The sequence below is a fragment of the Schistocerca cancellata genome, chromosome 1 (assembly GCF_023864275.1).
Source record: "Schistocerca cancellata isolate TAMUIC-IGC-003103 chromosome 1, iqSchCanc2.1, whole genome shotgun sequence".
NCBI classification, from domain to species: Eukaryota; Metazoa; Arthropoda; class Insecta; order Orthoptera; family Acrididae; genus Schistocerca; species Schistocerca cancellata.
In genome coordinates this window covers 16,649,120-16,665,632 of record NC_064626.1, presented here as the reverse complement: position 1 = coordinate 16,665,632, position 16,513 = coordinate 16,649,120, and the positions used below count along the sequence as shown (strand labels likewise).

General features: G+C 39.6%; 1 protein-coding gene across 1 annotated transcript in view; it reads right to left on the bottom strand.

Annotated features, from left to right (window-relative positions):
* LOC126164465 (protein flightless-1) overlaps nt 1-16,513 on the bottom strand; it is a 167,036-nt gene that overhangs the window by 134,112 nt on the left and 16,411 nt on the right. The window contains exon 3 of the mRNA XM_049920242.1: nt 14,157-14,395. Within this exon, the coding sequence (XP_049776199.1) occupies nt 14,157-14,395 (239 nt within the window). The remainder of the gene's footprint in view (nt 1-14,156; nt 14,396-16,513) is intronic.

Below are 16,513 nucleotides of genomic sequence, written 5' to 3'. Positions count from 1 at the left end.
CCCCACAGAAAAAAGTCACACAGAGTGAGATCTAATGATGGGGGAGGCCATTTCATGAAACAGCTGTCCCCTTCTGTAGCACAGCCGATCCATCAATGCTGCAGCTCCGTGTTCAGGTACCCACCAACTTCACGATGAAAATGGGGTGGAGCCCCATCCTGCTGAAAGTTGAATGGAGAGTCAGGTTGCATTTGAAGCATCAGCCATTGCTGCAATATGTCCAAGTAGAAACATCCAGTGACAGTGCTCTTCGCGAAGAAGAATGGCACAAAAATCATTTACCTTTGGGGAATCTTGCTCAAATTCAATGCATTCGTCTGGATGCTTCGTACCCCATATTCGACAATTATGCCTGTTCACTTTCCCATTATTGTGAAAAGTGGCTTGGTTGCAAAAAATTAAGTGATCAACAATGCCATCCCCATCCTCAATCAATTGTTCCAACTGCGAATTGTCCTTGTCATCGTCATTGAGCTTCTGCACTTGAATGGTTTCATAGACAGCTTCTGTCATTGGAGCCATTTCAAGTTCAAGGGATGCACGATGCACCAACATCTTTGGACTCGTTAGGAATGTCTCTCGTATGCACTACACATTCACTTCACGCAACACTGGGACGTCCGCTTCTCTTTGTCCGGCACAAGCAACCCGTCGTAACGCATTTGTTGTGCCAGTGGTAAATGGCCAGATGTTGGTGGCTACTTATTGTACTTGGTTCTAAACATCCATTGAACAGCTGTTGCACACTTGTTTTGTCAAACTCCAACACACAGAAAGCTTGCTCCGCACCTGAATTCGCCATGTTTGTGACTAGCACTGACTATAGGAAAGTTACCAAACTACGCTGTGGCGGTATACATGAGGGGGGGGGGGGGGGGGGGGGGGGGGAAGACTTTCAGGGTTTCTCTTCAAAATGACATATCTATGATATCTGTACAATGTTTGGTTCTTGTGCAATAAATACAGTAGAGTGTCGATTATCCGAACGTCGGTCAACCGAACGACCGCTTAACCGAACTGTGTACTCGCTCGCACCTGTTACTCTCCCACCCTACTGTCCATCATCCCCCTCACTCCCAAACCAAGTTCCCCATAGTAGTCGCTGCACTGGGCCACCGCTGGCGGAACATTGCTTCTAATGGGGCCTTCACAAGGCGGCCAAGCTGCCAGTCTCTGTGTTTCAACAATCAGCACACTTCTGTCGGCTCGGCACTGGCAGTAGAAGTAGCGGCAGTATCAAAGCTGTTCACAGCAACAGCTGCGCCAGCTTAGAGTTGAGGCGTGCCGCTCCGCACAGTTTGAAGGATTTTATGAATAAATTTACTGTACAGTACTTCTTTTTGGCAAATAAACATGTACAGTTCGATTATCCGAACAAACCAGTTTTCCGAACACCCATGTCCCCCAATTACTTCGGATAATCGACGCTCTACTGTAATTGAAAGTGTTCCCAGACATTACGTAGACCCTGTACTTCTACTGTTGTAAATGATGAATTTTGTACCTCAAGAGAACAGTCTGTTACACTTAGCGCATCAAGTGATGCTCTTATAGTCAATGAAGGTTGTAAATTATACAGTATTCCTGTGGCAAAGAAGTCTGTTGAAGTTAAGTAAATCTTTTATTCATTAATGTAATAAAGTGAACCAATATTTCATTAGTTACAGTTCTTACATGCCACCTCATCAAGCAATCAAAGATCCCACAGTTATAGCTGGATGAAAGTAGTTTCATTGGGTCACAACACTAAAATAGGCATAGAGCTGCAATGCTGGTTCAGTGTAAGTGTATGTGTACTCAGTATTAATTAGTTCCTGTTGACCAGCCAACTCCACAACTCAACTTTACACATTCGTTCACCTATTGTCCACTACATATTTTTCATTGGAATATATACATTTTATATTTCTGCTAATGGAATGAAGTATTTAGGCTATTCAAAATGTATCCAACCTTATTTTTTGTTGTTGAACATTTGTAGGCGTATGCAGTGCGCGTGCCTGATTTTTTTCATGACTACGGAAACAACAAGTCACTGGCTATATATTGACAAATGAACACATGTGAGTGGTATACAACTGAATTTGTGCTGTGGACAAAATGAAAGAAAAAGTGGAACAATATTATTGCATCAAATTTTGTTTTAAGATTTGTGAGTCTGAAGTTGAAACAATCCACAAAATTCATAAAGTGTTTGGGGACAAAGCAATGGGTACCATACAGATAAAGGAGTAGTACAACCATGTCAAACGTGGCCGCTCATCAATGAAGAGAGAAGCACATTCAAGTAGGCAATTAACATCCACAAATAAGGTGGTTATTGATCACGTAAGAATCCTGGCAATGCAGGATCGATGAATCACAATCAGAGAACTTGCCGATAAGGTTAAAATTAGTACTGTATCTATTCATTCCATTTTAATGGAACACCTGGACCTCCAGAGGAACTCAGCAAAATTAGTGCCATAGTTACAAACAACCGTACAGGAGCAACTTCATTCGGAAATCACACAAGACATGCTGGATACTGTGAACAGTAATCCAAACTTTCCTAACGCTGTGATCACTAGTGATGAGTCCTGCATTTATGGGTACAGCCCATAAACAAAGTTCCACTCATGAATGGTGGGCTCCACGTGGTTCCCAAGTTGTGCAGCAACCGTAAACCATAAAATTACCAAATAAGCAGCAACCAGTCACAAAATCATGTTTTATTTATTCACTTTTGCAAATAGATTTCAATTGATTAACAGCCATCATCGGTGCTTTCAACAAATATGTGCCCTGAGCAGTAATACTGACTCAAGTTCCACTCATCGTAATGGAAGCATTCGTCATCCTCAAGAACCAAATCAAGGAGACAGGTCCATAGCAATGTGAAAGTCATGCTAACTTCTATTGTCTCCAACGGCATGGTCCACCACAAGTACAGCCCAGAAGGTAGTAATGTCAATAAGGAGTACTACCAAGAGGTTTGGTGACACCTTCATGAAGCACTGACAAGCAAATGGTCGGAATTGTGGGCAGAGGGCAGTTAGCACCTTCACAATGATAATGCAACCCTTCAGAGTTTCTTGACAAAACACAAGACTGCTGTGATTTGTCAGCCTCCCTATTCTATTGACCTAGCACTGAGTGACTTCTGTCTTTTCCCTAAATTGAAAGACTCCAAAAGGGACCAGATTTCAAAACAGAGAAGACATTATGCAGAATTCGATGGAGCAGCTGCAGACCAACCAAAAGAGGCTTTCCAGTGATGCTTCAAGCAGTGCTGGCAGCATTGGGAGAGTTGTGTAAAAGCTGAAGGGGACTACTTTGAAGATGACTAGTGTAAAACAATTGTAACTAAATAATGACTGATTTTATAAATAAAAGTTGGATACTTTTTGAACAGCGCTTGTACTAACACGTCATAGAAGTCACAATCATTAAAGATGGAGTACAAGCTTAGTGTCAACAAAGGTGTAGGAAGAATTGAATGGGGGCCTAGCTTGGCTAAAGGAGCTGTTCTGGCATTTACTTGGAAGCAATCTACGGAAATCATGAAAATCTGAATCTAGATGACTTACAGGGATTTCCATGCACCTTCTGATCATGACTTTATGACTTTGAAATGGAAACTGGCACAAAAACTATCCCACAAAAGTAAGATATCTAGCATAAAATGAACAGAAACATTATGGACATCATAAAAAAAGAATCTGGAAAGCAGCTGGCGAAGTCAAGAAGAATATTTTCAATAAATGGGCCTATACATTCCTACAAAATTTCTATGTAAAGTACTTTTCTACACCCATATTTCCTGACATTTAATCACAATCATATTCTTAAAACTTGACTGTCTGAAAATTAGAGTAAAAAGAAGGCAAGGCTTATGCAACAATATCTTCTCTCATTCACATCTCTCAAATCAATTTTTTCATCAACTTAATCAGAAGAATACTGTGTCACTGATGTTAGCTTTGAATTACCCAGTCTCAACTCACACTAGTCTTTATTATATTACTGTTATTCCTGTCTCTCTCCCATAACTCCCTTGCACCTTAGTGTTATCTCTCAATTTGATGAATATTTTTTCTGAATTTAATTAGCTCTATATTTCATATTTTACGATTTCTGTTATTACCTATGCTTTTCTTTAGTTTTTTACGCACCTATACTTAGTTCTTTATGCACCTATACTTATGTTCTAACTTGTCAAAAACTCGCTCTGCTGCTTCTAAGTGTACTACACAGGCTCCACATAGTTGGAATGGTGTACCTTTTTTCCCCACTGGTAATTCTCTTTAGGGTTGCCACATGGCTAATGCAAGTTTGGACATTGAAAAAAATACATTTTTAATTTTTTGCATCCAAAGCTGCTGTCTATTTATTGGCTGACTACTTCAAGACCTGCAAAGTTTCACAAGCCACATACTTTTGTATCTGGGATATACCTGGCATTGACAGTTCAGTTTATGTCACCACACTGGAGATTTAGCTAAGATCTTCATCATCATCACCGGATCTGATTCATGTGACAATGATATTTCTTACACGAGGGTGATTTGAAAAGTTCTCAGAATCACAAGAGGCCAGTGCTAGCACAGCAAGTTATTCACGTAATATTCATTGGACTGTTGTCTGTAAACACATGCCACATTAGTGCTCTTGGAAGAGAGCTGTGGCAGCGACGTGGCCATGTTGTTGTTCCCACATAGTGATTTGTGAAGATGGAAAAAATTGAGATTCAAGCTATGACCAACTACTTCGTAAAGAAAGGTATGCAAGCAACAGACATTCATGTCGACTTCCAGAATACACAGGGGGACTCTGCTCCTTCATATTAAACTGTTGCCAAGTGCACAAATGAATTTAAATTTGGTTGGGAGAGCTTAGATGATGATCCACGCAGTGGTCACCCACGATGTGTCACTACTCCAGAAATCATTGCAAAAGAGCACAAATTGGTCACGGAAGATTGCCAACTGAAAGCACGTGAAATTGCTCACGCCTGCCAGATGTCATCTGAAACTTATGCATTTTAACTGAAGAATTAGAAATGAAAAAATTATCTGCAAGATGGGTGCCACAACTCTTGACTTTGGATCAAAAACACACGAGAATGGACATATCGGAACAATGTTTGGCCCGTTTTAGAAGAAACGAACAAGATTTTTTGCACTGGTTTGTGACCACAGATGAAACTTGGGTGCACCACTATACCCCAGAGACAAAACAACAGTCAAAGCAGTGGAAACATACTGATTCTCCACCACCAAAGAAAGAAAAGACATTTCCTTCAGTGCGAAAGGTCATGGCAACAGTGTTCTTGGATGCGGAGGGGATTCTGTTTCTAGATTGTCTCCCCACTAGGCAAACAATTAGTGGAGAATACTATGCTAACCTCCTGGACAAATTGAAACAAAAAATAGGTGAAAAAAGGGCAGGTTTGGCAAGGAAGAAAGTCATCTTCCAACAAGACAATGCACGCCCACACACGTGCCATCGCCATGGCAAAATCACATGAACTAAGGTACGAATTGTTGCCACACTCACCTTATTCACCTGATATGGCTCCATCAGACTTCCATTTCTTCCCAAAACTGAAAATTTTTCTTGGTGGATGAAGATTCGCTTCAAACAAAGAATTGATAGCCAGAGTTGACAACTATTTTGCAGGCCAGGAGGAAATTCATTTTCAAGATGGGATCAAGGCACTGGAACATCGATGGACCAAGTGCATTAATCTACAAGGAGACTGCATTGAAAAATAAAAAAGTTTCAGCATCTAAGTACTTTTTTTCTATTCCATTCCAAGAACTTTTCAAACCACCCTCGTATATTGGAGAATTTGTACTTGATGGAGTTCTATTGTGTGTCATGCTGGTTTGTGAAAACGGGGAAAGCCTGAAATTAGTTACACAATAAATAAGTAGCAGCTTTGGTGCAAACAATTAAAAGTGTTTCTTTTTCAATAGTTGAGAGAGATGTTGTATATGTGGAAGAATCCTGGAGATACTAGTAGGTATCAGATAGATTATATAATGGTAAGACAGAGATTTAGGAACCAGGTTTTAAATTGTAAGACATTTCCTGGGGCAGATGTGGATTCTGACCACAATCTATTGGTTATGAACTGCAGATTGAAACTGAAGAAACTGCAAAAAGGTGGGAATTTAAGGAGATGGGACCTGGATAAACTGAAAAAACCAGAGGTTGTAGAGAGTTTCAGGGAGAGCATAAGGGAACAATTGACAGGAATGGGGGAAAGAAATACAGTAGAAGAAGAATGGGTAGCTCTGAGAGATGAAGTAGTGAAGGCAGCAGAGGATCAAGTAGGTAAAAAGACGAGGGCTAATAGAAATCCTTGGGTAACAGAAGAAATATTGAATTTAATTGATGAAAGGAGAAAATACAAAAATGCAGTAAATGAAGCAGGCAAAAAGGAATACAGACGTCTCAAAAATGATATCGACAGGAAGTGCAAAATGGCTAAGCAGGGATGGCTAGAGGACAAATGTAAGGATGTAGAGGCTTGTCTCACTAGGGGTAAGATAGATACTGCCTACAGCAAAATTAAAGAGACCTTTGGAGAGAAGAGAACCACTTGTATGAATATCAAGAGCTCAGATGGCAACCCAGTTCTAAGCAAAGAAGGAAAGGCAGAAAGGTGGAAGGAGTATATAGAGGGTTTATACAAGGGCGATGTACTTGAGGACAATATTATGGAAATGGAAGAGGATGTAGATGAAGACGAAATGGGAGATAAGATACTGCGTGAAGAGTTTGACAGAGCACTGAAAGACCTGAGTCGAAACAAGGCCCCGGGAGTAGACAACATTCCATTTGAACTACTGATGGCCTCGGGAGAGCCAGTCATGACAAAACTCTACCATCTGGTGAGCACGATGTATGAGACAGGCGAAATACCCTCAGACTTCACGAAGAATATAATAATTCCAATCCCAAAGAAAGCAGGTGTTGACAGATGTGAAAATTACCGAACTATCAGTTTAATAAGTCACAGCTGCAAAATACTAACGCGAATTCTTTACAGACGAATGGAAAAACTGGTAGAAGCCGACCTCGGGGAAGATCAGTTCGGATTCCGTAGAAATGTTGGAACACGTGAGGCAATACTGACCTTACGACTTATCTTGGAAGAAAGATTAAGAAAAGGCAAACCTACGTTTCTAGCATTTGTAGACTTAGAGAAAGCTTTTGACAATGTTAACTGGAATACTCTCTTTCAAATTCTGAAGGTGGCAGGGGTAAAATACAGGGAGCGAAAGGCTATTTACAGTTTGTACAGAAACCAGATGGCAGTTATAAGAGTCGAGGGGCATGAAAGGGAAGCAGTGGTTGGGAAAGGAGTAAGACAGGGTTGTAGCCTCTCCCCGATGTTATTCAATCTGTATATTGAGCAAGCAGTAAAGGAAACAAAAGAAAAATTCGGAGTAGGTATTAAAATTCATGGAGAAGAAGTAAAAACTTTGAGGTTCGCCGATGACATTGTAATTCTGTCAGAGACAGCAAAGGACTTGGAAGAGCAGTTGAACGGAATGGACAGTGTCTTGAAAGGAGGATATAAGATGAACATCAACAAAAGCAAAACGAGGATAATGGAAAATTAAGTCGGGTGATGCTGAGGGAATTAGATTAGGAAATGAGACACTTAAAGTAGTAAAGGAGTTTTGCTATTTAGGGAGTAAAATAACCGATGATGGTCGAAGTAGAGAGGATATAAAATGTAGACTGGCAATGGCAAGGAAAGCGTTTCTCAAGAAGAGGAATTTGTTAACATCGAGTATAGATTTAAGTGTCAGGAAGTCGTTTCTGAAAGTATTTGTATGGAGTGTAGCCATGTATGGAAGTGAAACATGGACGATAACTAGTTTGGACAAGAAGAGAACAGAAGCTTTCGAAATGTGGTGCTACAGAAGAATGCTGAAGATCAGGTGGGTAGATCACGTAACTAATGAGGAGGTGTTGAATAGGATTGGGGAGAAGAGAAGTTTGTGGCACAACTTGACTAGAAGAAGGGACCGGTTGGTAGGACATGTTTTGAGGCATCAAGGGATCACAAATTTAGCATTGGAGGGCAGTGTGGAGGGTAAAAATCGTAGAGGGAGACCAAGAGATGAATACACTAAGCAGATTCAGAAGGATGTAGGTTGCAGTAGATACTGGGAGATGAAGAAGCTTGCACAGGATAGAGTAGCATGGAGAGCTGCATCAAACCAGTCTCAGGACTGAAGACCACAACAACAACAACAGTTGAGAGATGCAAGATGTGACGTGCTGAAAACCTTTATAGAATGGAAACTGCCATGGCAGTGAATGACGACGTATTTTGATGGTGAAGTCCGAAGTGGATTCATATAGTATGGTTAGCACAAAACATACTTAAAATCAAGAGTGTTCTGTAAATACTGACTTTTGGCAAAGTTTTACATTCCCATTGAAGTACAACAGACCAAACTGTGTTGGGTTTAATTAAGCTTTATGCTTAAGTGTATGTCTGTAATAGCAATAAGTGTAGGAAATTTACTACAAAATTTTGCAACCAAGAGTGATTTATTCAGAGAGAATCAATAAACGCATGTCTATGGTATAGGACTTATGTGTATAAGAAAGCAGTATTGTGATTTCAAAAGTGAATATGTATGACTTAAACCTAATAAGAACAATTAACTGGTGTTTACAAAATAACTGTAGTGAAACTTACACAGGAACTGTTCTTATTTCCAAGTTTCTCCACATTAACTGTATAAGCTTTTCATCAAAAATTTAACTGTGATAGGTGTTTGTTAGGGCACATGGCCATTGTTAGGAACAATTCTGATCTACAGATGGGAGCCCCACTACTCATCAATCAGCCTAATGACTAAATTCTGACTTCATATCTTTCCTCTTTTGGGTCCCACTGTTCTTTCAACTGACTCAAAGGTTTGGTAAGAATTTCCAATATAGGTACAACATTTCATGATTATTAGTCACTAAATGAAACTGGTTAAGACTGTAAAACATAACACAACTGAATTTGGTGTTTAGTTACCATATTTCTAATGTTGAGGCAAGGCATTACATTTTGTTTTGTAGTAATCATGGGCAAAGAAAAATCAAATTATCTTCTCCCTTGTGATGGATGAAAAATGACATGGCCCCAAAAAGTAATGTAAGAACTGGCTCCATTATGTGTTCATTAATGTGTTGCAATTGGCAAACATTTTTTTACATTTATTTAATGCTTTTTAAGTATGAATTAATGAAAATAAACTATCTAATAATAATTAGGATACTTCTGATAATATATGTGCAACAAGTAATACACAGTTAGAGTAGAATCTTTCCCTTCATTTTGTATACCGTATTTACTCGAATCTAAGCCGCACTTTTTTTTCCGGTTTTTGTAATCCAAAAAACCGCCTGCGGCTTAGATTCGAGTGCAAAGTAAGTGGACGTTCTGAAAAATGTTGGTAGGTGCCGCCACAATTAACTTCTGCCGTCGAATATATGTAGCGCTACACAGGCATGCTTTGCAGGCACAAAGATAAATACTGGCGCCAAAACCTCTGCGTCAGTAAATAAATTTTTTAAAAAAAAAGATGGAAGACGAGCTTTTTTTCTCCGCCATGAGTTTCGACCACTGCATTTTCATACATTATCCAATGAAGTAAATACAAATTCCGTTTTGTTCATCTTCGAATGCAGCAGCATTTTAATGTACTACGAAAATCTGACTGGCAAAGCTGTTTGGGATGTTTGTCAATATGGCCAACTCTACATTCTGATTTCTGAATTTTTTTCCTACCTGTGAGAAGAGATGGTTGCTAATAGGAACTATTATGAATTGTGAATCATATGCAGTATTCTCTTTACCATAAGAATAATACGAACATAAACATTTTGCCATGTATTCTTTCGTGTTTGCTGCTATCTCATTTAAATCCTGTCTGCCTAATAAACTACAAAACCAGAGTGAGACAACAGCAAAGGCGGAAGAATATACATATCATGTCATGTTTATATTCGTATTATTCTTATGCCTAATAGTGATACAGTCAGAAATGAAGCACGGCAATTGACTAGATTTTTAAATCTAAGATGACTCTAAATTCTGTGCAGAATTTAATGTACTAAAGAGGCGTCTGCAAAGATTTTCAAATGGAGAAAAATTTCCGCTAAACTCTCGTTCAGAACATCTTCTATTATACGCAGTCTATTATTTGGTTCTTGTTGATCATTATCAAAGAAAGCAGTATTGTAAGTAACAGCAAATAGCAGTCTCTTGCCATTGTTTCGCCAATAAGACGATTCCTTTTTTTTTTAAAAAAAAAGCGGCGGTAGTGTGCACAAGAGCAAGCCATGCCGCGAGTGGTGACAGGTCGTAAACACTCATTATCAGAATGCGACAAACAATGCATGACACAGCACAGTAATGCATTTTCAGCTTAGAGTGACGTAAACACCTATAACAAAGAGAACGGCACTTGTCAGATCAAAGAAAAATAAGCAATCAATTCAAACCAGACAAAGCACGCGAAAAAGGAAGGGTACCCGTATAAACACAGACGGAGCGCCTGACGCATAGCAATGGCTACCTGGTAAAGCTAACTGCTAAGCTTACGACTCGAACCAAACAACTGTAGCTGTATCGTCATTCATTCGACCTAAATTGTGTTTCATATTACAATGGACCAACTTTGTTTCGATTTGGAGGTGCGGCCTAAAACTTTTCTCTCCCCTTGAATTTTGAGTCTCAAATTTCAGGTGCAGCTTAGATTGGGGAAAAATTTTTTCCTTGATTTCGAGTTACATTTCTCAGGTGCGGCTTAGATTCGAGTAAATACGGTAACATAATGGTGTGTTGGTCTATGTTTAGCTCCAAGATCCATCTTTCAAAGTTTCAGACCAGTAGTAATTTGCAAACAAAGAAAAAGTCATTCTCCATTGCATCCTGTATGTCATGAATGTCACACATTGGATGGTAAAGTGTTTGTGAATGTTGTTTTACAGGAAGCAACCAGCTTGCAGTGCAATACGACATGACACGACCTTCAGAGTCTTACACATTTGCCAAACACAAGGTAAAATCATATTCGTCCTTTCCTTTGACTAATACAGTCTACTATTGCATGAATTCATTACAAACTGATAATTTTTACTTTCTTCTTCTTCTTCTTCTTCTTCTTCTTCTACTTCTTCTGATGTGATGACAGTTCTGTGAACGAATGCTAGAAAATAACCAAGTGACAATGAATTTGTTAACAACTTCTGAATGTCGTGTGAAGATCCCTTCCGTCTTAATGGATTTGTTCTACTTCTTTTCCCTGGTCTTTTATCCCACATCTTTATGGGGTCAGCATATTAATTACTGGTATTACCAGTGTTAATGGTAGAGAGTGGCAGTTTGTCCTTCCTGTCATCACTAATCCCCTCCTCCCCCACACCCCAGACCTCTTGCCCCCTCTCCTCTGGGAAGGAATGTGTGTACCCCAACTGTCTGCAAATAGTGTTATCTCATGTAGGAGCGTGGGAACGTTTTTTAAATGTTAGCGAATTGTATAACTGAGTCGAGACACGGGTGCTAGCCCAGTATTACCTAGTCAGATGTGGGGAACTGCCTAAAAATCACATCCAGGCTAGCTGGCACGCTGGTCCTCGTCATTAATCCACCAGGACAATTTGATCTAGAACCAGCAGACTTCCCAGAACACCAGAAGCAGCAAGTCAAAGTGTGGCTATCAGGATGGGTCAATCAATTGCTTTCTTTTGATATTCCGTAACCTTTCATGCACTTTTGTGCCATTCCTGGGGAAAGAGGGACAAAAAAGAAGAAAATAAAGAAAAAGTGGCATAGATATTAGAGTGACTATGCTTTATGCCCTACACGCATCATGTTGCAATTTTCATTTTTCTAGTAGTCAGAAGAATGATTCAAGATGGTGCAAGTTTGCACTGGATACACAAATGATTAATGTAACCATGCCTCCAGCAGTCACATAATTTTTATGAACGAGGAATAAAAAGAATCATGGGCAAATGGAAGAGATGCCTAAAATGCTGTTGTGATTATTTTGAAAATTATAATTCTTCAACTCATAAACAAAATATTTAGCAGTACATAAAATAAGGGAAAGTCAACAACTCACCTCTAGCGGATCGATGCGAGGAGCACAGTAACATATAACAGAAAAAAAGCATTCATACTGGCTTTCAAGCACGAGCTCTTCTTTTAGCTTGCATGCGTGTGATCGCGCACGCGCGCACGCGAACACACACACACACACACACACACACACAATTACTGTTCTATTGCTAGATAAAGAGCTAGTGCTCGAAAGCTAGTGTGAATGCTGTAACTTGTTATGTGTTACTGTGCTCTGTGCATCGATCTACTATTGGTGAATGATTGCCTTTTCCTTATTTTATGCACTGCGCAATCCAGGAATTTCCATTGTAGTTATAAATAAAATATTTCTCACTTTCGTATAAGAGATACTTAGAAATTATAAGCTAATAAATTAAGCAAGACATGTTAAATATAAAATTAAAGACAGGATCCCAAACATGGAATTCTTTCTTTAAATAGCATAAATGTTAAGGAAAAATCTTGAAGTGAGAGAAATTACAAATGAGACTTAGAGGCTAAAGTTTCTCACCCGTCCAATCAATCAACTGAAAAGAGAAATTATCACAATGTATTAGGTTGGTGCATAAGTCCATGGCATTTATCCATAAATTTAATAAACACAACAGATCCCCACATCAGAGACTTTAGCCAACAATAACATTATATTCTAATTCGCTATTTACAACAGTCTGCCAACACTGGGGTAACTGTTTGATTCTACAACTGTAGAAATCATGTGGTTTTGAGTCAAAGAAATTGTCGAGCCATGTTTGGAGAGCATTTTCATCCAGAAAAAAAGTTCTCTGAAGGTTATTCAATAGTGTGTGGAAAAGGTGAAACTCTTAACGGCGCAAGATCATGTGAATACAGAAGGCTTGGAATAACTTTCCAACCCAACTCCTGCACAGTGTTTTTTGTCAGTGTAGCAGAAAGCAGGCGATCATTATCACTGAGGAGCAGCACTTCACACAGTCTTCCTGATTGTTGTTCTAGTACTGCATCTGCAAGACATCTCGGTGTTGACAATATATGTCAGTACTGATGGTTACAACTGGGGGAAGCAATTTGTTGTACACTGCACTATTACTGTTCCACCAGATGCATAGTGTTATCTATTGTAGATGCGCACAGGTCTTTGTACAGGGAGTTGTTGCTTTGTTTGAGTTCGATCACTCCTTTCTTTTTCTTATGTTAGCACAAAGACACTGTTTCCCATCACCAGTAACAATAAAGGATATGAATGGTTGTTCTTGTTCATGAGCCAGTTGATGGCGGGCCAGCAGAAACCCCATGCGACCACCCACTGGTTTTTATGTTTGTGGCTCGGAGCATGTGGTGCCCATACAACCAAGTTTTGAATCTTCTCCATTGCATGGAAACGTCACATGATGGTGGAATTATCAAAGTTCATCACATTTACTAGTTCTCGAGTATACTGATGTATATTATTGTGGATTAATGTATTTAAATGATCATCATCAAACTCCAACGGTCTTCCTGAACATGGAGAGTCACTAATGTCAAAATGATCCTCTTCAAAACAAGAAAACCACTTCCTTGCTCCACACTATCCACTTGCTTTATCCCCATACACAGCACAAATGTTTCTGACCAACTCTAGTGCTGTCACCCCTCTACTGAACTCAAACGGAAGAATATGTCAGAAATGTTCAGATTTCTCCACTTGGCTCCCCAGTTTCTAGCATCCACAGTTCACTTCACTAACTCAAAATCACAAAATTACAATAAATAAACTCAAACAGTAACAGTGAACTACAAATAAAAATTGACAGTCGATACATAAAACTCGTAGCAACAGGAGTAGTAACATGCAAAACAAAAACACTATGAATTTTGTACCAACTTAATATGAAAGGTATTATAATCAAACAACTAATTATTACATATGAAAAGTTTGTCAAATACAAACTGTTCATTGTGAACAAGTATGCATCATGAAAAGACTCAAATTTTTTTTAAATATATAGTATTAACTAAAACTAATGCAGTTATGCAAACACCTAAAGCAAATACTTACTGATTATGACTCAGGTTAAGGACAAGTAAACTTTTTGCTCTCTCTAGACCCTCTGGCACTTCCTTCAGGTTATTGTGACTCAAGTCAAGTGTGGTCAGCTCTTCAAGATTAAACAAATCAGCTGGGATTCCAGAGCTTTTCACTTTGTTATGGCGGATGTTGAGTGTTCTTAGACATGCAAGTTCTGTCAATTCACCATACAGCTTTTCCAAATCATTCCGTACAAGGGACAAATGTTCCTGGAAATTAAATACCACTAATCACTATTATGGACCACTTATAATGACTGTACATACAGTAGATACTGAAAAAAAATTTACTGGAAAATTAAAACCATATGTGAGCATACAATACATGCACTGCCTGTGCAATTTTAAATGTCGAGGACTTTCACAACCGCATGTAGTGTGCTGCAGGGCGAATTATTCATTCTAACCTCTGAAATCACTGTCTTTAATATTTCCTCCAATCCCAATGTAACTTCTGTTACTTGACACCACTCATTTGCTAACACTTCAAAACAATTGAAAACCATTATGGATTTGAGATAGTCACTTATGGTATCACATCACTGTAAAAAGCTCCGTAACTTATGACTGATCAGGAATCAAACAAAAAGGCAAAAAAATTGTGAACTTAGTAGTAAAACAGGAAATGAATAGTTTAAATAATATGCTTCATCAGGGCTTGGTCAATAATGAGACAGCATACAGACATGTATGCAGATAACATGGGAAGACTGCTAGCATAGATAACACACACTTATTTTACACGCATCAAAAAAAGTTTTGTATCACTTTGGTTCCAAAAGTTCCAGAACCTGTACAGAAAACTGCAATAGAGATCAACATAAACATCATTTCCACCCTTTTTATTGCTCATGAAAACCACACATTGCATGTTGTACCACCATACAGCAAGACCTTCAGAGGTGGTGGTCCAGACTGCTGTACACACCAGTATCTCCAATACCCAGTACCACGTCCTCTTGCACTGATGCATTCCTGTGTTCGTCATGGCATACTATCCACAAGTTCATCAAGGCACTGTTGGTCCAGATCGTCCCACTTCTCAACGGCGATTTGGCGTAGATACCTTAGAGTGGTTGGTAGGTCACATTGTCCATAACAGCCCTTTTTAATCTATCCTAGGCATGTCCGATAGTGCCAATCCTGAGCAGTCCATTCAGCTTGTTGTGGGCCAATCTGCACCGTGCTGCATTGTGTCGTGGTTGCAAAGATGGACCTCATCATGGACATCGGGGGTGAGGTTGTGCATCATGCAGCCTATTGTGCACAGTTTGAGTTGTGATGCAACATCCTGTGGCTGCACGAAAAGCATTATTCAATTTGGTGGCATTGCTGTCAGTGTTCCTCTGAGCCATAATCTGTAGATAGCGGTGATCAACTGCAGTAGTAGCCCTTGGGCGGCCTGAGCGAGGCATGACATCGACAGTTCATGTCTCTCTGTATCTCCTCCATTTCCGAACAACGTCACTTTGGTTCACTCCGAGACGCCTGGACACTTCCCTTGTTGAGAGCCCTTCCTGGCAAAAAGTAACAATACGAATGTGATCAAACTGCAGTATTGACCGTCTAGGTATGGTTGAACTAAAGACAACACATGCCGTGCACCTCCTTCCTGGTGGAATGACTGGAACTGATCGGCTGTCGGACCCCCTCCGTCCAATAGGCGCTGCTCGTGCATGGTTTTTTATATCTTTTGGAGGGTTTAGTGACATCTCTGAACAGTCAAACGGACTGTGCCTGTGATACAATATCCACAGTCAATGTCTATCTTCAGGAGTTCTGGAAACCGGGGTGATGTGTGTTCATTTGTGAAAACCCAACATTTGTCAAGAATGGTCTGAATGAATCCAAACTAGATAATATATAAGACAGTGCAAATGTGACTACAGAGAATGTGTTAAACATAGTTCAACCAATGAATATTCATTAAATAAAATGCAAATTTAGTGTCTATGTGCTTCACTGACACCAAAGGGGCACAGTTCTCAGTAGAGACTTGGATTATATGCATTTGCATGTTGCATAAGCATTTGCATATTTGGCTCCTTTTCACCAGTTATTGCATATTTCAACTAAAAACTAGTGACGATGCATATTTTTGCTCTATGTTTACAATATTTTAAAAATTTAGACAGGCGGTCTCTAGCTCAATCTAGTTTTGATATCTCTCAGATTGGCTGCGACCTAGAACTGCATGCCATTGCTAACCGAGAGGCCACTGCCTAGCAAAATCATTACAGAGGATGAACAGGAACAGGTAGACAGAGTCAATGCACCTGTGCCCACGGTTAATCCCCTCCGCTGTCATACTGTATGTGTCAGCAACAA